This window comes from Cantharellus anzutake, assembly GCF_015039405.1.
Source record: "Cantharellus anzutake strain C23 chromosome Unknown EI90scaffold_180, whole genome shotgun sequence".
Lineage (NCBI taxonomy): Eukaryota > Fungi > Basidiomycota > Agaricomycetes > Cantharellales > Hydnaceae > Cantharellus > Cantharellus anzutake.
The window spans coordinates 105051-124952 of record NW_024067130.1 but is presented as its reverse complement, the minus strand read 5'-3'; the positions used below and the strand labels follow the sequence as shown (position 1 = coordinate 124952).

Genomic DNA, 19902 nt, shown 5'->3' with positions numbered 1-19902 from the left:
TAGGGATCAAGCTCACCCCATCCACCCCATACCACCCGCAGACAGATGGGCAGACAGAACGTGTGAACCAAGAGATTGAAGCCTACCTCTGCATCTTTGTCAACCACCAGCAGGATGATTGGGCTGACTGGCTCCCACTAGCTGAGTTTGCATACAACAACCGGGTCCACTCAGCCACCTGTCAGGGCACGGCCCTTGACCCCACTCACCCTCAGACACCCTCACCCTTTCCCTAACCACCCTCTCTCCACATTTCCCCATTCCCCTTATCCTTCCCCCCACTGTTTCACATAATGACGCGCATGCGCGAACCTGTGGGAACGTTCTGGGCGAGCGACTCGCCCAGAAATGTACAGCCACAACCGTGGGAACATTCTGGGCGAGCAGCTTGCCCAGAACTTTCCCACGGGTCACACCCGTTATGGAAAGTCGGCAGCGAGCGGGAACTGTATAGTTCCTAGGGTCCTTTTGTGTCAGCCTCACAGGGGGCTGAGAAGCTTACCCTTCTTCTCAGCTCATTCCCTGTGAAGGCAAGTGTACTTACCCGCTTTTCAATGAATAGCAGCTCATTCCCTGTGAAGGCTGAGGCCAGTCCCCTCAGCGACTTCGAGGAGTTAGCACCTGGGGAGAGTACCCCAGCACCCACACCCGGCCTCGCCCTCCGGCCACTCCCAGCTGGGGTCCGGATCCTGACACCACCCGCCAGACCCCATTTGAGCTCGACTCAGGACAACACCCCTGGATGGGGACTGAGCCAACCTGCTCCTCTGACGTCAAAGCAGCAGATGCCTTTGCCTCCCGGATGATGAAAATGCAGGAAGAGGCAAAGGCAGCACTAGAGCATGCAGCAGACGAGATGGCCTGGTACTATGACAGGAACCAGAAGGCTGCCCCAGAGTACAAAGAAGGGCAGAAGGTCTGGCTCAGCTCCCGAAACTACACAACTGACCGACCAACTTCGAAGCTGGACCACAAAAGGATTGGCCCCTTCCGCATCACCAAGGTGGTGTCCCCAGCAGCTGTGAAGCTGCAGTTCCCCACCCAGCTGAAGGGCGTCCACCCTGTAGTCTCAGTCACCAACATCCACCCCTACCTCCCAGATGAGATCGCCAAGCATGCAGCAGACCCCCACCCTGGCCCAGAAGTTATTGATGGAGAAGAAGAATATGAAGTAGAGAAGATCCTAAACTCTGGGTACAGGTACGGAAAACCCTGGTATTTTGTTAAATTCTCGGGCTGGCCAAACTCGGAAAATGAATGGCTCCCCCACAAGAACCTAGAGCACTCTCAAGAGCTCGTAGAAGAGTTCCACCGATCCCACCCTGATGCCCTGAGACAAGAAAGGTCCAATAGAACCCACCAGCCAAGACACCAGCCAAGACACCCAGCCACTCCGAGGCGAAGCGGTATAGAGGGGGGGTGATGTCAGGGCAACCACACCTGACCATACAACCCCAGAACCACCTTCCCTGACCTCCCCCCACTTCCCTCATCCTCCCATCCTTACACACCTTTCACAACTACAGCCTGCATGCAAACCCATGGGAAAAATCACGTGGGTCAAGGCAAGCAACTCACCTTAACCCATGTGACACCTTTTCTATAGAAAATATAGGGTTATGGCAGTTCCAGGGCCGGGGTCGGACAAGATGACAGTAGACCGCTAAATAAAATTGTCGGCACAAACATATGTAAATACATGTTTCGAGGCTGTCCTCCAACATTTTCCGCATCGCGGGAACATGCTCGGCTCCTACCCTTAGTCATGTTACAAACTGTACAGTACATTTCCCTTTTATAGTAGCCAAGCGGGGAATAGGGAAACTTACCCTTCTTCTCAACTCAATCCCTGCTTAGTGAGTTTGAGGAGCTTGGGGTAGGATCTAGCACCTGGCTGCCTGGGACACCGCAAGTGTCCAGTTCTGAGGTAGGGCTGCCCCCGGACAGAGGCCGGGCCCTGACAGCAGTACAGGGAGGCAAAGAATGCAGTGGGGAAAGAAATGTTGGAAGAGGTAAATTTTGTCCTGTAATTTTAACTAGAAGTGCAGTACATACACAACTATCCAAAATGCGGGTCGAATGATGACCAAGATGGGGTCTGGTATGGGCTGGGCTCAGGTGAATGCAAAGAACTGAAGGTGAGAACAGTCAGGGTGACCCGCGCAGCAGCGTAAACAAGTGGAGGAAGTAATACTATGCCCTTAATAATAGACTCATGAACATGATCATCAAGCCATGCAACACAATCCCCAACCCATGCCTTAACCCATGCGACACCTGCAACCCATCCAATCGGAAAAATCAAGACAGGAGCTACTGTGATATATATCGCTGAAACCCGCCATAGAATCATCTCCGTGCGTGTCGGAAAGGGAAACGACCATGCAAGGCAATGAATTCCCCCAAAGATTATTCCGGTGGCTGCAAATATGGACATGAATTCCAACCCCTTAGGCTCATCCACCCACACGAGGGACATCGGATCTGCATCAGGCTCCGTTTTAGGTGTTTGTTGATCAACATTTGTCTCGGAAGTCGGAGGAACAGAAGGGGACTTTCGCATCACATGGATTGGAAATTGAGCATTGACAGGTTTCTCCCACCACAACACGTAAACAAAGATATATAATGCCACATATGCCAGCGCCATTGTCTCGAGTTGCGATCTGTGCAAATGGTTTGCCCATCGTTCGGCATATTGAGTGATAAACCAGAGTAGTTGGAGGACAGTGATAATTTTGGAAAACGCATCGCCTTTGCTTCTGTCAAGAATTTCCTTCTGTGTAATTGCGACCTTTCTAGTATCCCCGGTGTTCTCAATTATGCCGGGGTATTGCTGCAAGTCATTCAGGCCCACAACGCTTCCTTCTGATGGGTCGAAGAAACCATTCATGACAACAAAGTATGAATGCGTCAAGGTCCACCCTTGTGGCAAGTAGTCAGCGCATCTTGTGCATTTCCCCTCAAATTCCGGGCACACCTTCAACCATCTCGAATTTTTCTGATATTCTCCGAGATATCAAAAATTGGTCCCAGGCAAGCGCCAGAGTGAACTCCGGTAGAACCAGTGACCAGGTCATCATGACAGCGCGCAGTATAAGCACTGAGGCATCATCATCATAGGATTGTGGTAGATCTGGGTGCACTGCTGTCCAAATGCAAGCAAATACAGTAAGGAGACAGCTATAGAGGATGCCCCATATCATTCGGTAATTCCGGGGATCGTTGTAACCATCAGATACATTTTGCAGGAAACAAGTCGTATTGTGAGGGGGGGTGGGCGCCGAATAAACATTGTAGGCAAGAAGAACGTTGATAAGGGCTGTTGCCATCAGATCTGGTAGAATGGGGGTACAAGCGCACCAAATACAGGTCGAGTATACTTAAGCTTTATAATGTGAACTGGGGTACTGCCGATGTTCAGCTCGTTATCAGCCATGCGGCAATTCCAGGGATTTCGAATTGCATCGATGTGAAATTAAGTTACCGCGCGTCATTCACTTCGAACAAATTTTAAATTTGACTCTAGATTCAGTCACCGCAGTCGACGATTTTACATAAGCGGTTGACTGTTGCGATAACATACCAGTTGTTCCTTTCAATGGTGCACGGCCATGAAAACCAGGGCCGGTTCGGGCCCTTGGGGCACTAGATATAGTTATATAACCCCCCAGGAAGTGTTAGCTCAGTCATTGCCATGGTCTCCTAACACTCGATGCGAGAAAACGCATTCCCCGCAAATTGTAGAGTTAGGTCCCTTCCCCACATCCCCGAAGGGAATAGGCCTCTCTCTTAGAAACTACATAAAGGGTGAATGAACCCCAGTCTTATTGGCGTCTGGCACATCCTTTACAGGACGCTGGCCACTCTAAGCTGTACTGGGAATTCCACACCGCGCTAATGATCATGTACTGAATAACTTCGTATACTATCACCTTGGCGGTGCTTCTTTACATCGGCAACGCCATCGACAACCTTCCTTGACACTGGCCATCTATCGCTCCTTCATACGACATGGCTCAGCTTCGGTTCTCGCCGTCTATTGCTACCACAATGACTACCGGGTCGAGCTCGCGGACTGCCGTGAAGCAACTGTTCTCCCTCTCACTCATTCCAACTAGGACAATGACAGAGAATACGTTCTCGTGCTCGCACTAGTTTCGATTCACGACAATTACTCGGGCGCTGGATGCTATAGATTCCATATTTACATGATTGACTATTGTCGTAGCTTCAGAGATTCAGTGCAAGCGCTGTACAATGAAATGGGAATCCTTTCCGAGGAGGCCACTCAGGGATTATTGTTCGAGTCAGTCCGAGATCTGTGAATTCACCTAATCCCAGCTGATATGTGTGTTTTTTTTGCAAATGGTGGACATCTCTCGAGCTCAGAGACAATCGTCGGGCCAACATGCTCCACGATATCCTGCTTCTACTGCACCCTCCGGCACCGCAGCCATCACACACACTCGGTGTCGAGACAACATGTCGATGAGTAAGGGTCAAGGCCAATTCTTCTCGACGGAATCCTGCAGAACAAATCTTGCCAGGTACGAAAGTTCATGTGCTACTATGCTACGCTTCTGATGAACCCTTAGGAGTTATTCCGTTCAATTTCGATGTCATTCAAGTCCCCACCCCTACGGCTCTGCCAGTCCTGCCAACCGCAGCGAGTTTCATGCACGAAAAGGGAGGGAATGGTGTGGGGAAAGAAAAGGTGATTAATGCTGGGAGAGGTGAAAATCAAACGGATTGCGAGTCTTTTAATTTATCCGTACGTAACTTGTGGTCTGATGGTTTTTAATCTCAAATGTAACGGCGCATCTGCGTCGTATTCGAATGTAAACAACGGTAATAAAACATACAGATTGAAATAAGAAGCACGGTACATACATCTATCCATGATGTGGAAGAAATGAGGTCCAAGATGGGGTCCGGTAAAGATCAGGGGGAGGCGAACGCAAAGAAGTGAAGGTAAGAACAAGATAATCCGGGCAATAATGTAAGAGGCTTCCATGAGTAACCCACATAGTTCAACTACGGAAGAGCAAACATCAGTAGCCTGGCGATGAGTTATAGTAAAGCGAAAATCTCCAAGAGCAGAACGATAAATATTGTCTGCAGGGAGGAGAGTGATCCGTCGTATCGACATGTGCAAGGCATAAGGAATAGGGCACGCCACAATAATTATCGCTGAAATCCGCCACAGAAGGGTCTCCTTGGGTGTTGGAAAGGGAAATGACCATGCCAAGCAATGGATCCCCCCGAAGATGATGCCCGCTGCTACACTACTCGTCATAAGGGTGGACCCTGACGCATTCATACTTTGTCGTCATAGATGGTTTCCGAGTCGACTCGGGACTGGAATTGCCGGTGGATGACTTGCAGAAATATCCTGCCATAATTGAGAAGACGGGGAATACTAGGAAGGCCGCAATAACAAAGAAACAAATTCTTGACAGAAGCAAAGGGGACCCATTTTCCAAATTTATCATTGTCGTTCAGCTGCTATGGTTTATCACTCAATACGTCGGACGGTGGGCAAGCCATTTACAAAGATCGCAACTGGAGACAATGACGCTCGCGTACGCGGCATTATGCGTCTTTCTTTATGTGTTGTGGTGGCATAAACCCGTTAACATTCAATTCCCAATCTATGTGATGGAAGAGTCCCCTTCCGTTCCTCCGACTTCCGAGACAAATGTCGATCAACCGACACCTAAAACGGAGACTGATGCAGATCCGATGTCCGTGCAAGTGTCTGAGCCCAAGGATATGGAAGTCATGTCGATATTTATAGCCACTGGGATGATCTTTGGGGGAATCCATTGCCTTGCATGGTCATTCCCCTTTCCGACCCACACGGAGATGATTTTATGGCAAGTTTCAGCAGTATATATTACAGTCGCTCCTGTCTTTATAACGTTGGCCGGATGGCTTAGTGATCATGTTGATGATGATTTGGGTATGATGATAATGGTACTTCTTTTACTTGTTTATGCCGTTGCGCGGGTCATCCTCCTTGTTCTCACCCTCAGTTCTTTGCGTTCACCTCCACCTAGTCTATACCAAACCCCGTCTTGGTCATCATTCCTCCCGCACTTTGGATAGCTGTGTATGTACCGCGCTTCGGGTGTTTTATGTACTGCGGGATAGCACAATTGAACATGACTCACCATGAGCGCGGTTGCGTTAATTAAGATTCAAATTCATGACATCACAAGTCACATAGTGATTCACTTGGCATCCGGCATCCCTGCACTGCCGAGGTCCTTGGATGGCTGCAAAGAGACCATCTCCCGAACCAATTCCCCCTAGGCCACTCAGATACAAGCCATTCCCTCGGATCTCACCATGCCTGGGAAGCCTGCCCCTCGCATGAATAATATTGTTGGCAAAAATACCCAGATGGTGCAACAAGGCAGGCCAAATGCCGGCCTTACCGGGTTCGTGCTTCTCATCCTTCACCGTTTATTTAGTTGATTGTTTGATTCTGGGCGTATTAGGTTATTCCTACGCGTGGGGCTTCTGATTTAAGTGTACAGAGACAACGAGGGTTTGGCCAATCTGAATCTACTCCCCCTTTATGTCCAGGTAAAGACCAAAGCACAATAATCGTCATCTTCTTTTCCGTGATAACACTGGGCCTCCAGCATCCAACAGAGGTGACCTTTTCCGTTTTCGTCCCTGCCTTTCCTCTCGAACTTCTCTCACCAAGGTTTGAGGACAAATAACCGTATCATCATGTTGGGTACAACTCACCTCCGTTTCTAGCCAGATAATTCACAAAGTTGCCTATCTGACCGGCAACGGACATTTCGGTTGCAATACCAACGAAGTCAGGATCGTTGTGAAAATAGCGTATAAAAGGCGGCTGCTCTGCGAGTGAACGCGGGGCTGACCCGCTGGGACTGATGGTGCTGATAGTGGGGTTGGCAGTAGTGGATGGGTCCGGCGTGCTGGCGTGGGAGACACCGATGTATGCAAGGATCGACAATTGGGTGGGTGATGCGGGTCGCTGTATGTCATCTGTCGTTGGATATGGTCCGATACCAATATTTGTGCCACCCTGGGCACCCAGCGGGTTCGACGCGGAACCATAAGATAAGTTGAAATAGTCAGATAAGTGGTAATCATAATTCATACCATTGGCTCTTCCTTCTGTTCTCTCTCCTTAGATGCACCTGGCAGTGAGGATTCCAAAGTTTCTGGAGGCCACGCCGCTCTGTTCTGACGCGTAATGAAAGGGGATTGGAACGCTACCCTTCCACCGGTAGTACTCATCGACCCGCTAATCCTCAGCTCCCCAATTGGTAAGCTGGTCAGTGTTTCCCCTCGCTGCACCCGCTCAAGCAGATGGTTGAGCTCAGCAGCGCTGGGTCGTAGCTCAGGGCGAGGTTCGAAACACGCCGAAAGGCACCTTTCAACGGAACCGACATTGCTCCATTCATAAGGAGGGCCCTTGGAGATGGCCGAAGGAAGCTGGAACGGGCCTTATACGGGATCTGGTCAGTGAGGATCTGAACCACAAATCAGTCCTCGGGCTCATATTCCTAAGCATAACTTTCACCTCTGCAGCTGTACACCCAAAAGCCCAAATATCGCTGGCTTCATTTCGCCCGGTGATGATGGCCTCCACCAGTTCTGGGGAAGCGTACCTAGGAGTGCTCATCACGCTCGATGATTCGGCGTGCGTTGTAAAATCGTCGAGGATGGAGGAAAGCCCGAAATCACATAATTGTGCATCACAATCCGCTCCCAGGACGAGTATATTCTCCTATTGCAGTCACCAGTAGATAAACCAGTACTAGGGACGAAATTATGGTTGAACGCACTGGTTTGATGTCTCCGTGGACTATACCGCATAAACCAATCCTTGACATGCTCCCCGAATCTAACTGACTTAATTAGCGACGGAGTTTGGAGTTGAAAAATCCGCAACCAACTGATGAGATGAGGGCGGTCCCCAAGTGGATTACGGCGCAAGAAATCCTTCACGTTCCCACCTTCAGCCCACTCCGATATCAGGCTCACACGTAATTTATCGTCAACAACGCGCTGTAGCGTCCAGCCAAGAAATGCTACGATATTTCCGTGCTGCAAGTTGTGCCAAACCTTGACTTCTCGTCTGAGCCGCTGAAAGGAGCAAGGTTGTGGCCAAGGCAAAGGAGAGGGAGGGAAACGATACGAACCCGAATAAACTTCCCAAGCCAGTCTGTGCTGATAACAGGGACTTCTTTAAGCACCTTCACGCAGACGTTCTGAAAGCAAGAGTAAAAAGTCAGTGGGCGCTAACGTTGATCCCCGAAGAAAGAGCGAACGCACGGAATTATGATATTCACCCAAATATACGTCACCAAAGCCCCCCCAGCCCCTCCTACAGTTGAGATCAAGATCGACGTTGACCAAACTTGTAAGGTTGCGTGGATCTACGGCAGATAGTTCTTCGAGAAGTACAGCCTCTACCTCTTGAGACGCATCCGGAGTGAACATCAGGATAATTATTGACACTCAGTGATGCTTGTGCTGAGTACTCCAACGTGTTCTTGGGCACGGATGGACATAAGGGGTGTATTACTTATTCAATTTTGACGCTCCCAATCACCTGTGTGAACGGCACCAAGAATGGTGGGTTCGCCAGTCAGCCGACGGATTATATCACTCTCATGAACATACACTTGTACTTTGGGCATCACTTGAACAAAAGCAGACAAGCATACCCGAATCGTAGACTTGTCCCACTTTATTATCATGTATTTATTCCGAGGACTGCTCTTGGCGCTTGTCCCAGCTACACTCCGAAAAAAGACCGCATTTTTGGTGCCCTCTTTGTTTGGCCTTCCCATCGTAGGCAGGATCGAGAACAGTGCCAGCCAGACCTGAATTAGCACAAACTCCAAGGGAGAAAGTGATGCTGCAGGAGTCACATCCAGTATGGTACCTTATCTTCATACGCCGAAGAAGCCCAAATGCGGCTTTACTGGATTGTATGAGGGGTCTGTCGGAGTGATATCGATAAGCGCGAGGGTATGACTATGTGCTCCCAGCTTCCACCACTACCTCTCTCGAATAGTTCAGGAGACTGATATGGAGCAGACTCCTTCCCAGTCGCTCACATGATTTCTCCGAGGTTTAGCCGCAACTTACGTTGCCCTCCGAAATCTGTCGAGCGACTGGTACAACTTGCAACACGTGATGTTCCCACGCTAAGTTGTAATGAGTTGTACATAGGTTACGGAATATAATTTTTAGTATTTACACATGCGGTCATTGCACTCAACCCAACCCGTGAAGACTAAGGGAGCACATCCAAGGTTATGGAGTCAATATCCGGGTGTGCGCGAAGTTTAACAGTTTATATATTACTTAGTTGCTAGTCACTTGTTTGTGCCCGGTGGCATAAGTGGTATAGCGCGGGCTGAGGCTATGCAGTTTTTTTAAGTGGCACATGTTCGATTCTCACTCGGGAAACTTTTTTTTTTCATACCCTTCACTCCTTAGTGTACAGAAAACAACCATTTCACACAATTATTCCATGGGAGGGCCCAAAAAAAGTTTTCCTATGTGAGAATCGAACATGTGCCACTTAAAAAAACTGCATAGCCTCAGCTCGCGCTATACCACTTATGCCACCGGGCACAAACAAGTGACTAGCAACTAAGTAATATATAAACTGTTAAACTTCGCGCACACCCGGATATTGACTCCATAACCTTGGATGTGCTCCCTTAGTCTTCACGGGTTGGGTTGAGTGCAATGACCGCATGTGTAAATACTAAAAATTATATTCCGTAACCTATGTACAACTCATTACAACTTAGCGTGGGAACATCACGTGTTGCAAGTTGTACCAGTCGCTCGACAGATTTCGGAGGGCAACGTAAGTTGCGGCTAAACCTCGGAGAAATCATGTGAGCGACTGGGAAGGAGTCTGGATACGGAGTGGAGTGAATTTATTAACTTTTGCTGGCACGTGTTCAAGACATGCATATATCTGTGGTGTTTAATTCTCGAATTGCATGATGTGCTTCTCACACTTCCTTGCCTTTCCATCCAGTGCCCCCACGGGGATTCGTAAGTTGCATTCCAGCCAGGGTTCCCCCGCTGCTCGAGTTTTTCTCTGGTAGTTCCTGGGAAATTGATCAAAGGCGGGATCAATTGTTTCTGCTCCTACGACGTGACGCAAGTTCCAACGCATGCAATCAGGGAGGGGGGTTCAAAGTTGATGACAACGGCTATGCAAAAAAAAAGCCGGTGCGCATTAAAGGGAAATTTGTTTTGTTTGAATTTGAATGAGGCGTTGTTGTTGTTTATTCTGGATATTTATCCTGCAAACTCGCTCCACTCTCAAGTCGTCACGTATGGGTTGTCCGATCTTGGGTTGGCGATGTCGGATACGTGCGCATGGCCCCACGGTATGATTTTCAAATGCTTCAGGATCCATGTGATGATGTCTTCACTTGCGTAACCTATCACATGCCGATATATGAAAGTGGGCCCAGTCACGGCAGTTAAGATTAAGTCCGACGCCCATTTGATCATCGGCTAGGCACCTCACATTGAGCTTGGCAGATCCATCAAAGAGCTGTGGATATGTAATTCGGAATCTCTAGAATCAAATACCAGTTTGCCTCGCGGGAGTTGCATGGCTAACACAGCATTAAACATAGGGGCAGTATAAAGCTTATACTCAACCTATAAAATTTGGCCTGTACCCATTCTTGCCTATGGTGTTTATGCAATGCCTATCCTCCCTCATAACACCACGAGTCTCTCAGTGCCAAATATATCTAATGCTTGCAATGACCTACGCAATTGTCAAACTATGTGGAATATCGTCTATACCTGTCTCCTCACGATTATTGCGTGCATTTGGACGGCCGTACACCCAGATATACCAAAGCCTGATTATTCCCTGTTCAAACATCCTGGATCGTCCCGTGGCCCCTTGATGATTCTTTCACTGGTTGCACCGGAGGTCCTTCTGGGGGGAGCGTTGGGAGATCTCTTGGACGCTCGGAGAGTGTCAAAAGGCTGCAGGATGATCGAAGGTGTGCCCTGAATTTGAGCAGAAATACACAAGACAAGAATCTGATCTCTACTCTTCACAAGGATGGACGGATACGCATTCATTCTTTGTCATCATGCGTGGCTTCTTCGACCCATCCATAGGAGCAGTGATTCCCAAAAGGAACGAAAATCCTCTGGACGTCCTCAAGCAATACCCAGGCATAATTGAGAGTGCTGGTAAGGTCGCAGTAGCAAAGGAAGAAATTCTTGACAGAAGCAAAGGGGACTGGTTTGCGAAATTTATCGTTATCCTGCAACTACTGTGGTTTATCATTCATTATATCGGACGATGGGCAGGCGGTTTGCATAGTTCACAACTCGAGACAATGACGTTGGCGTATGCAACACTAAGTGTCATCGATTATGTGTTGTGGTGGCATAAACCTACTCTCATCCAACTCCCGATCCGTGTGACGAAAGATTCCGGCTGTTTCGATCCTCCGAGTTTCAGGGACGTCGATGCCGATCAGCCAGAGCACAGTGTGGAGAAGGGGGCAGTTCTGAATCTCACTCTAGCGGAGATCGTTGGATATGGCCCTGTTTGGGCCAGTGTAGCCGCGGGCATCATCTTCGGGGGGATTCATTGCTTGGCGTGGTCATTTCCCTTTCCAACACCCAGGGAGACCATTCTGTGGCGGGTTTCAGCGATAATTATTGTGGCGTGCCCTATTCCTTATGCCTTGCACATGTCGACACGACGGATCACTCTCCTCCCTGTAGACGATACTTATCGTTCTGCTCTTGGAAATTTTTTCTTTTGTATAACTCGTCGCCAGGCTGTTGATTTTTGCTCTAACGTAGCCAGAGTATGTGGGTTTCTGATGGAAGCCTCTTACGTCATTGCCCGGATTATCTTGCTTGTTCTTACCATCACCACTCTGCGTTCGCCCCCCCCTGATCTTTACCAGACCCCATCTTGGACCGCATTTCTCCCACATCTTGGATAGATGTATGTACCGTGCTTCATATTCCAATTTGTATGTTTTATTACCATTGTTTACATTCGAGTATGACCTAGATGCGCCAGATTAAAAACCATCAGATCACAAGTTACGTGGGGATAAATTAAAAGACTCTCGCAATCCGTTTGATTTTCACCTCTCCCAGCATTAAACACCGTTTCTTTCCCCACACCATTCCCACACATTCTTCCCCTTTTCGTACCTAAAATTTGCCGCGGTTGGCGCGACTGGCAGGGCCGTAGGGGTGGGGCCTTGTATGACACCGAGATTGCACGGAACAACTCCTAAGGGTTCATCAGAAGGGTAGCATAGTAGAACACGAACTTTCATACCTGGCACCCCGGTGCTGCCAAAGCTTCACCCCTCGCCCGCTCAAAAGCTGCGCCATCTGCGGCTAATCTCACCGGCGTCCAGTGAGTGAATGAAGGGACTTCTTGAGCCCTTCGCTCTGCTTCCTGGACGGTTCTTTGCCATCTCCCACTTTCACTGCCATCTTGGCCAAATGTACTGGTCGCTCTGCTCTGCATGATCCGTACGATTTCCAGTTCCCCAAAAAAAGATGCCCAATCGAATGACTCATCATATTACTTCACCGTACCAGCAAGAGCAATGCCCCGTGCGCAACAGCCGAGTGATCCGTGACTCCAAGGATGAACCCAAATCGAAACGGACCAAATCGGGGCCTTCTCTTCTTCGACAAGAAACTCAAAGGGAAACCGGGTTGCTGGAGGAAAAGGAAAAGCATAGGATGAAAGCACTTTGCTTGCCGCTCTTGACCGGTTCAAAGGGCAGGCTGAAGGATGCGTGTGTCGAGGGACCTTCAAGCAACCGCGTGGGTGCAAAGCCCAAAGAAACGGGTGAGGATGGCGAGCAGGCTGCACTTGAGGTTGATAATGATACTAGTTGGATGAGCCATCGACTGGAGTTCCCTAAGGACGACGAGGCTGGGGCGCATCGTGCTGAACATGATTACGAGGTCATCGATCCTCGAGCCAAGGCGCGAGAAATACGCGAGGAGGAACAGGAACGAAAGAGGTCACGACGGTCCGAAGTCGGGCGAGCATTTCGGAAAGGGAGATGACTCATCGTCTCACGGTGCCTGTAACACAATTGTGGTTCGTCATCTCATTCAATCTATCCTACAAACTAGCTACACCGAGGTATTCACCCAATACCAGTAAGGTCTGTATAATCAGCGAGGCGAGATCGAGAGATGGAAGGATGCGAGAAAGTGTTCAATGGGGTGCTGACGTTGAAGGCTTTTATCCGTCCAGATTCTTGCAGGCTTAAAAATCACCCTGGGTGAGTAAGAATGGTTGGCTAAACGAAAGCGACGATGATGCACCCGATGAAGCCTCCGAAGTCCTCGTATGTGAGGAGACAGCGTCATTATCTTCTACCCAATAGCAAGAGTCGGCCTCTGCCAATTGTCTCGCCAACCCTCGGCTCCCCAGCCAACGGGCTCCCCAACATCGCAGTTTGCACAGGGAATCAGTGTCAAGCCCTTGAAGCGTTTGGCGGGTCCGGTCATTAGCAAGGTCCTCTAGAGTGGATGGTTTTGATTGTTGCTGCTGGGGAGGTTGGGGCAGTACCGATGGATGACTTTGTTGGGCCGGGAGGGATTTCGCTGGCTTGAGGCTGATTTTGTGTGGGCGATACGTTGGCACTCGCTCCTGGAGCCGGAGCAGGTGAGATTTGTTCTGCAAGATTCGTCGGGGGAGGGAAGAATTGGCCCCGACCCAATCTTCCCGTACTCATCGGTATGCTGGGTCGGCGCCGGATATGTGTGGTGGGTGCTGTACCGCAGGGTGCAGTGGAAGTGGAACATGTTGAGCCGACGATTGTCTCTGAGCTCGGGAGATGTTCCAGAACGCTGTCCACCATCTGCAAAAAGCACATACTGGCTGGGATTAAGCGAATGCGCACATCTCGGACTGGGTTGAACAATAATCCCTGAGGTGGATTAATAGCTTCCCCGGGAAGGATTCTCGTTTCGTTGAACAACGCTTTCACCCAATTGTCGTGAACTGAAAAGAGACAATGAAATTCCCAATGAGCCGAAACTGACACGGGCACGGGAACGTACTCTCTGCCACCCTCTCTGTCACCACCCTAGTCGAGATGAGTGGGAGGGAACTGTGGTGACTCCAATGGGGGAGTCTCAGACACGGCAGTCCGCGAGCTCGACCCGATAGTCGGTGTGGTGGCAGAGGTAGACGGCGAGGATTGAAGCTGAGCCTTGTTGTATGAAAAGCAATAGATGGACAGAGTCGAAGGGAAGGTTTCGATGGCGTTGCTGATGTAAAAGATATCTAGAAGTACGGTCAAGGCGATAATATACAAGCTATTTAGAACGACTGGGAGATGATCATTGGCACGGTGTGGAATTCCTAGTATGGCCTAGAGTAGCCGCCCCTCTGTAAGTCGGTGGATACAAAGATGATACGAGGGATGCCGGCAGGACTGCACAACGGCGATTTACTAATTGTAGTTCGTAGTCGTTGCCGCAGAGGGACCATGCTGTTTAGAGAGGTGGGAATTCGCAGAGAAGAAGGCGGCTACGAACGGTGATTCAGTCAGAGGGCTGCTTGAGTATTTAGCGTGAGGGTAGACCCACACGGCAAGACTGGAACCAAGTAGATTTCGGCGTTAAAATGACCGAAAGAAACTCACAAAGGATGACACAGAATGAAAGGAGGGCAAGTAAAGTGACGACAGAGGCGACCCGAAAGGGCTGACCCAAAGAAATAAAGAATCTGCAGACGAAGATATGCGGCGGGCAAAAACACAAGTACCGGGCTCGAAGATGCGGGCAGGGAACCAGCGGATGCTAGTGGCAGACACAGGTAGCGGTTAAAGGAGGGCAGAAGTGCGGATTGACAGTCAGGGAGAGACCGATCGTGACAGCGGGTACAAGATCACAGTAATGGTTGTCTTCGTTTCCGCAATAATCCCCCAGCGTCCAATGAAGGTGACGGTTTCCGTTTCCGACACTGCACATATTTTCCTCGCCAAGGTTCGAGGACCAATGACCGCTTGATCATGTAGGTTACAACTCGCCTCCGTTGATTCCAGCCAGGTAATCCACAAGGTTGCTTATCTGACCAGCAACGAACACTTCGCTTGCAACACCAGCAAAGCCCAGATTGTTGCATGTTGAAGTAGGGTGGTCTCCCCAAAGGGTGGATTTGGGGCTGAACCGACGATGCCGATAGTGGCGCTGGTGGCAGTGGATGAGTCTCTCGTTTTACGAGCCTGCCGCAGGAGACACAGATGTATCCGTCCACAATTGGATGGGCGACATGGATCGCTGGCCCAATCGCTACACCCGGGCTGTTGGATTTAACGTCGACTTGACTCGCACTCTGCAAACATGTCGTTGGTATTCGACCGTTAATGCCTGGAAACCTCTGCTATATGCAACATGCGCAGCAGGGGGCAGTGAGAGGCTGGGCAAATCTGGCAGTTCTCAGTTGATTAAGGCACGCACAGGATATGGGAAGGTCCTTCCACGAAAGTGGTAACATCATTGTATGGATGGACTCAACTTATGATTATAACGCTGGGGTCCACCTTGCAATGTACCCTGGCCAACTTGTGGCTTCACTCCTGCAACCCGACCTGCATGATGCGCTAGCTTCTCATACTTCCTGGTTTCGGTCCTGTGCCTTTCCAGTGCCCGGTGGGGATTCGTATGTTCTGCGCCATAGAAGCAGAAACAACCCCATTCTGCCTGAGAAAAACTCGAGCAGCGGCGGGTTCAAAGTTGATTACAGTGGCATCCCAAACAAGCCGGCGCGCGCGCGTGGCGATATGGACGAATGGGGCAGGTGATAACTCGAAATGGCAACAAATTAGACAAAAGTGAAATTTGCTTGAATTTGAACGAGGCTACGCGCGCAGCCGCATGGTATGATTTTCACAGCTTCTTGACTTCAGAGAAACTTCAGGATCTACAAAATGATGCCTTCACTTGCGTGCTTACCTGCTCGTAGGGACCTATCATATCCTGATATATGGAAGTCCGGAATGGTTAGACATTTCCCGACCTAGTATTAGCCCATTCAATTCACTGCAGTTGTCCGATCTCCGTTCATCGGCTAGCCCCTCACATTGAATTTGGCAGCTTCCAGGATTGCTTCATCATTAGTCATCGAAGATCTGTGGTATGTAATTCGGAACCCTTAGAATCATGCATCTATGTACCTGCTTGCCTTGAGGAAGTCGCATGTCTGATAAAGTGCTGAACATAGGGACATGCCCCAGTCCACAGTATAAAGCTTATACTCAACCTGTATTTGGTGTGCTTGTACCTGTACCCACACTCGATCTGATGGCAACTACTCTTATCACCTTTCTTCTTGTCCACAGTGTTTATCCAGCGCCTATCTCCCCTCACAATATGACTTATTTCGTGCAAAATGTATCTGATGGTTGCAACGATCTCCGGAATTGCCGAACAATGTGGGGCATCGTATATAGCTGTCTCCTTACCGTCTTTGCTTGCATTTGGACGGCAGTGCACCCAAATCTACCGAATCACGATGATGGTGTCTTGGGGGTGCATCGCACGTTGGCTTGATGATGGTTTCATTGGTTTCACCGGAGATGATTCTAATGACTGCATGGCACCAATTCTTGTGGTCTTGGAAAATATCAAAAAGATACAAGATGGTTGAAGGTGTGTCCTGAATTTGAGAGGAAATGCTCAAGTTAGGAAGGGATGAGGCACTGACTTGTACTTGTCACAAGGGTGGACCTCGACGCATTCATACTTCATCGTCATGGGTGGTTTCAACCCATCAACAGGAATAGCGGTGGACCCGAACGACTTGTACCAATACCCCGGCATAATCGAGAAGACCGGGAATACTAGAAAGGCCGCCATAATAAAGAAAGAAATTCTCGACAAAAGTAAAGGGGATGTGTTTTCGAAATTTATCATTGTCCTTCAACTACTATGGTTCATCACTCAATATGTCGGACGATGGGCAAGCCATTTGCACAGATCACAACTCGAGACAATGACGCTGGCGTATGCAGCATTGAGTCTCTTTGTTTACGTGCTGTGGTGGCATAAACCCGTCAACATTCAATTCCCAATCCATGTGACGAGAGAGTCCCCTTCCGTTCCTTCCGAGACAAAACCAACACCTAAAACGGAGACTGATGCAGATCCGATGTCCCTCGTGCAGGTGTCTGAGCCCGAGGGGTTGGGAGTCGGGTCCATATTTATAGCCACTGGGATGATCTTTGGGGGAATCCATTGCCTTGCATGGTCGTTTGCCTTTCCGACACGCACGGAGATGATTCTATGGAGGGTTTCAGCAATATACATTACAGTGGCTCCTGTCTTTCCAATTTTGATCACGTGGATTAACGACGGATCAGTACTTCAAGTTTTTGCACTTGTTTTTGCACTTGTTTATGCTGCAGCGCGGGTCATCCTGCTTGTTCTCACCTTCAGTTCTTTGCGTTCACCTCCGCCTAGTCTATACCAGACCCCGTCTTGGTCATCATTCCTCCCGCATTTTGGATAGCTGTGTATGTACCGTGCTTCTAGTTAAAAAATTACAGGACAACCCGGTTTTGTCTTTGGTGTAGCTCATCGCGAGGCTGCTAATTTTGTTCTTCCGTACTTAATAGATGTGGGCTACTCATGGAGGCCTCTTACGTCACTGCCCGGATTGTTTGTTCTTCCCACCACCTCTCTGCGTTCGCCTCCCCCTGATCTTTACCGGACCCCATCTTGGACCTCATTCCTCCCACATCTTGGATAGATGCATGTACCGTGCTTCTTATTTCATGTCTTATTACCGTTGTTTACATTCGAATACGACTCAGATGCGCCGTTACATTTGAGATTATAAAAACCATCAGACCACAAGTTACGTAGGGACAAATTAAAAGACTCTCGCAATCCGTTTGATTTTCACCTCTCCTAGCATCAATCACCGTTTCTTTCCCCACACCATTCCCACCCTCACATTCTTCCCCTTTTCGTGCCTGAAACTGGCGCGACTGGCAGGGCCGTAGGGGTGGGGACTTGAATGACATCAAGATCGAACGGAACAACTCCTAAGAGTTCATCAGAAGGGTAGCATAGTAGAACACGAACTTTCGTACCCGGCACCCCGGTGCTGCCAAAGCTTCGCCCCTCGCCCGCTCAAAAGATGTACCATCCGCGGCTGATCCCTCAGGTTCTGACCGGCGTCCGGTGAGTGAATGAAGGGACTTCTTGAGCCCTTCGCTCTGCTTCCTGGGCAGTTCTTTGCCAACTCCCGCTTTCGCTGCCATCTTGGCCAAATGTACTGGTCGCTCTGCATGATCCGCACGATCTCCAGTTCCCCAAAAAAGACAGATCATATTACATCACCAGACCAGCCTGAGCAAGCTCCTCACGATGAGGCAGTAGTAAGAGCAATGCCCCGTGCGCAACAGCCGAGTGAGTCGTGACTCCGAGGATGAACCCAAATCGAAAAGGACCAAATCGGGGCCTTCTCTTCTTCAACAAGAACTGGCAAAATACTCAAAGGGAAAACGGGCTGCTGGAGGAAAAGGAAAAGCAAAGGATGAAAGGGCCCTCCCTGCTGCTCTTGACCGGCTCAAAGCCAGGCTGAAGGATGCGCGTGTCGAGGGACCTTCAAGCAACCGCGTGGGTGAAGATGATACAAAGCCTGAAGAAACGGGTGAGGATGGCGAGGAGGCTGCACTTGAGGTTGATAATGACGCTGGTTGGATGAGCCATCGACTGGAGTTCCCTAAGAATGACGAGACTGAGACGCATCGTGCTGAACATGATTACGAGGTCATCGATCCTCGAGCCAAGGCACGAGAAATACGCGAGGAGGGACAGGAACGAAAGAGGTCACGACGGTCCGAAGTTGGGCGAGCATTTCGGAAAGGGAGATAACTTATCGTCTCACATCTTACGGTGCCTGTAACACAATTGTCATTCGTCATCTCATTCAATCCATCATACAAACAAGCCACACCAAAGTATTCACCCAATACCGGTAAGGTCCGTATAATCAGCGAGGCGAGATCGAGAGATGGAAGGATGCGAGAAAGTGGTCAATGGGGGTGCCGACATTGAAGGCTTTTATCCGTCCAGATTCTTGAAGGCTTAAAAATCACCCAGGGTGAGTAAGAATGGTTGGCTAAACGAAAGCGACGATGACGCACCCGATGAAGCCTCCGAAGTCCCTCTCCCCAGCGTTGCAGCTTGCGCAGGGGATCACTTGAAGCGCTTGGCGGTTCGGGTCATTAGCTAGCATTGGGTCCTCTAGAGTGGATGGTTGTACAATTGATTGCTGCCGCTGGGGAGGTTGGGGCAGTACCGATGGATGACCTTGTTGGGCTGGGAGGGATTTTGTGTGGGCGATGCGTTGGCGCTCATTCCTGGAGTCGGAGCAGATAAGATTTGTTCTGCAGGATTCGTCGGGGGAGGGCAGGATTGGCCTTGACCCAATCCTCCCGTACTCATCGACATGTTGGATCGACACCGGATGTGTGTGATGGGTGCCGTACCGTAGGGTGCAGTGGAAGTAGAATACTTGACCCGACGATTGTCTCCGAGCTCGGGAGATGTTCCAGAACGCTGTCCACCATCTGCAAAAAGCACATACTGGCTGGGATTAGGTGAATGCGTACATCTCGGACTGGCTCGAACAATAATCCCTGAGGTGCATTAACAGCCTCCTCAGGAAGGAGTTGTACAACGCTTGCACCCAATTGTCGTGAACCGAAAAAAGCAATTGCCAACGAGCCGAAACTGGTACGGGCACGGGAACGCACTCACTGTCACCCTCTCTGTCACCGGCCTAGTTGAGATGAGTGGGAGGGAACTGTGGTGACTCCAATGGGGGCG

General features: G+C 49.6%; 9 protein-coding genes across 9 annotated transcripts; 6 read left to right on the top strand and 3 right to left on the bottom strand.

Moving 5' to 3' along the window:
- Positions 1 to 2029: 2029 nt before the first annotated feature.
- On the bottom strand, positions 2030 to 3483 carry EI90DRAFT_3004468 (uncharacterized protein). Its single transcript, XM_039056365.1, has 2 exons — positions 2981 to 3483; positions 2030 to 2925 (listed from the first exon to the last, which is right to left on the bottom strand). The coding sequence occupies exons 1-2, from the start codon at positions 3330 to 3332 to the stop codon at positions 2060 to 2062; spliced, it is 1218 nt and encodes a 405-aa protein (XP_038908153.1). The 5' UTR covers positions 3333 to 3483; the 3' UTR covers positions 2030 to 2059.
- A 1821-nt stretch (positions 3484 to 5304) lies between these two features.
- EI90DRAFT_2880354 (uncharacterized protein) lies at positions 5305 to 5676 on the top strand (the record flags this gene model as incomplete). The annotated part of the gene is made up of 1 exon (XM_039053917.1): positions 5305 to 5676. A coding segment is annotated over one exon (372 nt), but the record flags the coding sequence as incomplete, so codon positions are not given.
- Positions 5677 to 5684: 8 nt separating this feature from the next.
- EI90DRAFT_3092967 (uncharacterized protein) lies at positions 5685 to 6157 on the top strand. Its single transcript, XM_039062456.1, has 2 exons — positions 5685 to 5879; positions 5943 to 6157. The coding sequence occupies exons 1-2, from the start codon at positions 5746 to 5748 to the stop codon at positions 6109 to 6111; spliced, it is 303 nt and encodes a 100-aa protein (XP_038908151.1). The 5' UTR covers positions 5685 to 5745; the 3' UTR covers positions 6112 to 6157.
- A 419-nt stretch (positions 6158 to 6576) lies between these two features.
- EI90DRAFT_3092965 (uncharacterized protein) lies at positions 6577 to 7446 on the bottom strand (the record flags this gene model as incomplete). Its single annotated transcript, XM_039062455.1, is given in 3 exon segments — positions 6577 to 6860; positions 6871 to 6960; positions 7212 to 7446. Coding segments are annotated over 3 exon segments (184 nt in total), but the record flags the coding sequence as incomplete, so codon positions are not given.
- On the bottom strand, positions 7366 to 8580 carry EI90DRAFT_649634 (kinase-like domain-containing protein). Its single transcript, XM_039067909.1, has 6 exons — positions 8467 to 8580; positions 8326 to 8410; positions 8193 to 8261; positions 7947 to 8136; positions 7836 to 7894; positions 7366 to 7777 (listed from the first exon to the last, which is right to left on the bottom strand). Exons 1-6 carry the CDS (start codon positions 8478 to 8480, stop codon positions 7448 to 7450), a joined length of 747 nt encoding a protein of 248 aa, XP_038908149.1. The 5' UTR covers positions 8481 to 8580; the 3' UTR covers positions 7366 to 7447.
- A 2245-nt stretch (positions 8581 to 10825) lies between these two features.
- EI90DRAFT_3137134 (uncharacterized protein) lies at positions 10826 to 12017 on the top strand (the record flags this gene model as incomplete). The annotated part of the gene is made up of 2 exons (XM_039064832.1): positions 10826 to 11051; positions 11113 to 12017. The coding sequence occupies 2 exons, from the start codon at positions 10826 to 10828 to the stop codon at positions 12015 to 12017; spliced, it is 1131 nt and encodes a 376-aa protein (XP_038908148.1).
- A 574-nt stretch (positions 12018 to 12591) lies between these two features.
- EI90DRAFT_3022885 (uncharacterized protein) lies at positions 12592 to 13975 on the top strand (the record flags this gene model as incomplete). The annotated part of the gene is made up of 5 exons (XM_039057825.1): positions 12592 to 13076; positions 13193 to 13214; positions 13307 to 13334; positions 13440 to 13558; positions 13622 to 13975. The coding sequence occupies 5 exons, from the start codon at positions 12592 to 12594 to the stop codon at positions 13973 to 13975; spliced, it is 1008 nt and encodes a 335-aa protein (XP_038908147.1).
- Positions 13976 to 16703: 2728 nt separating this feature from the next.
- On the top strand, positions 16704 to 17572 carry EI90DRAFT_3137132 (uncharacterized protein; the record flags this gene model as incomplete). The annotated part of the gene is made up of 2 exons (XM_039064831.1): positions 16704 to 16713; positions 16785 to 17572. 2 exons carry the CDS (start codon positions 16704 to 16706, stop codon positions 17570 to 17572), a joined length of 798 nt encoding a protein of 265 aa, XP_038908146.1.
- Positions 17573 to 18455: 883 nt separating this feature from the next.
- Positions 18456 to 19163, top strand: EI90DRAFT_3159870 (uncharacterized protein; the record flags this gene model as incomplete). Its single annotated transcript, XM_039066252.1, has 2 exons — positions 18456 to 18477; positions 18548 to 19163. 2 exons carry the CDS (start codon positions 18456 to 18458, stop codon positions 18943 to 18945), a joined length of 420 nt encoding a protein of 139 aa, XP_038908145.1. The 3' UTR covers positions 18946 to 19163.
- Positions 19164 to 19902: the final 739 nt, after the last annotated feature.

What these genes read in the sequence shown, in the direction of transcription:
- EI90DRAFT_3004468 (XM_039056365.1), bottom strand. Translation starts at nt 3,332, where the DNA reads ATGGCAACAGCCCTTATCAACGTTCTTCTTGCCTACAATGTTTATTCG. An exon ending in AAAATTCGAGATGGTTGAAG is followed by an intron (nt 2,926 to 2,980) that starts GTGTGCCCGGAA and finishes ACTTGCCACAAG; the next exon opens with GGTGGACCTTGACGCATTCA.
- EI90DRAFT_3092967 (XM_039062456.1), top strand. Translation starts at nt 5,746, where the DNA reads ATGTCCGTGCAAGTGTCTGAGCCCAAGGATATGGAAGTCATGTCGATA. An exon ending in CACACGGAGATGATTTTATG is followed by an intron (nt 5,880 to 5,942) that starts GCAAGTTTCAGC and finishes CGGATGGCTTAG; the next exon opens with TGATCATGTTGATGATGATT.
- EI90DRAFT_649634 (XM_039067909.1), bottom strand. An exon ending in TGGGTGAATATCATAATTCC is followed by an intron (nt 8,262 to 8,325) that starts GTGCGTTCGCTC and finishes TCTTGCTTTCAG; the next exon opens with AACGTCTGCGTGAAGGTGCT. An exon ending in GGACCGCCCTCATCTCATCA is followed by an intron (nt 7,895 to 7,946) that starts GTTGGTTGCGGA and finishes TAAGTCAGTTAG; the next exon opens with ATTCGGGGAGCATGTCAAGG.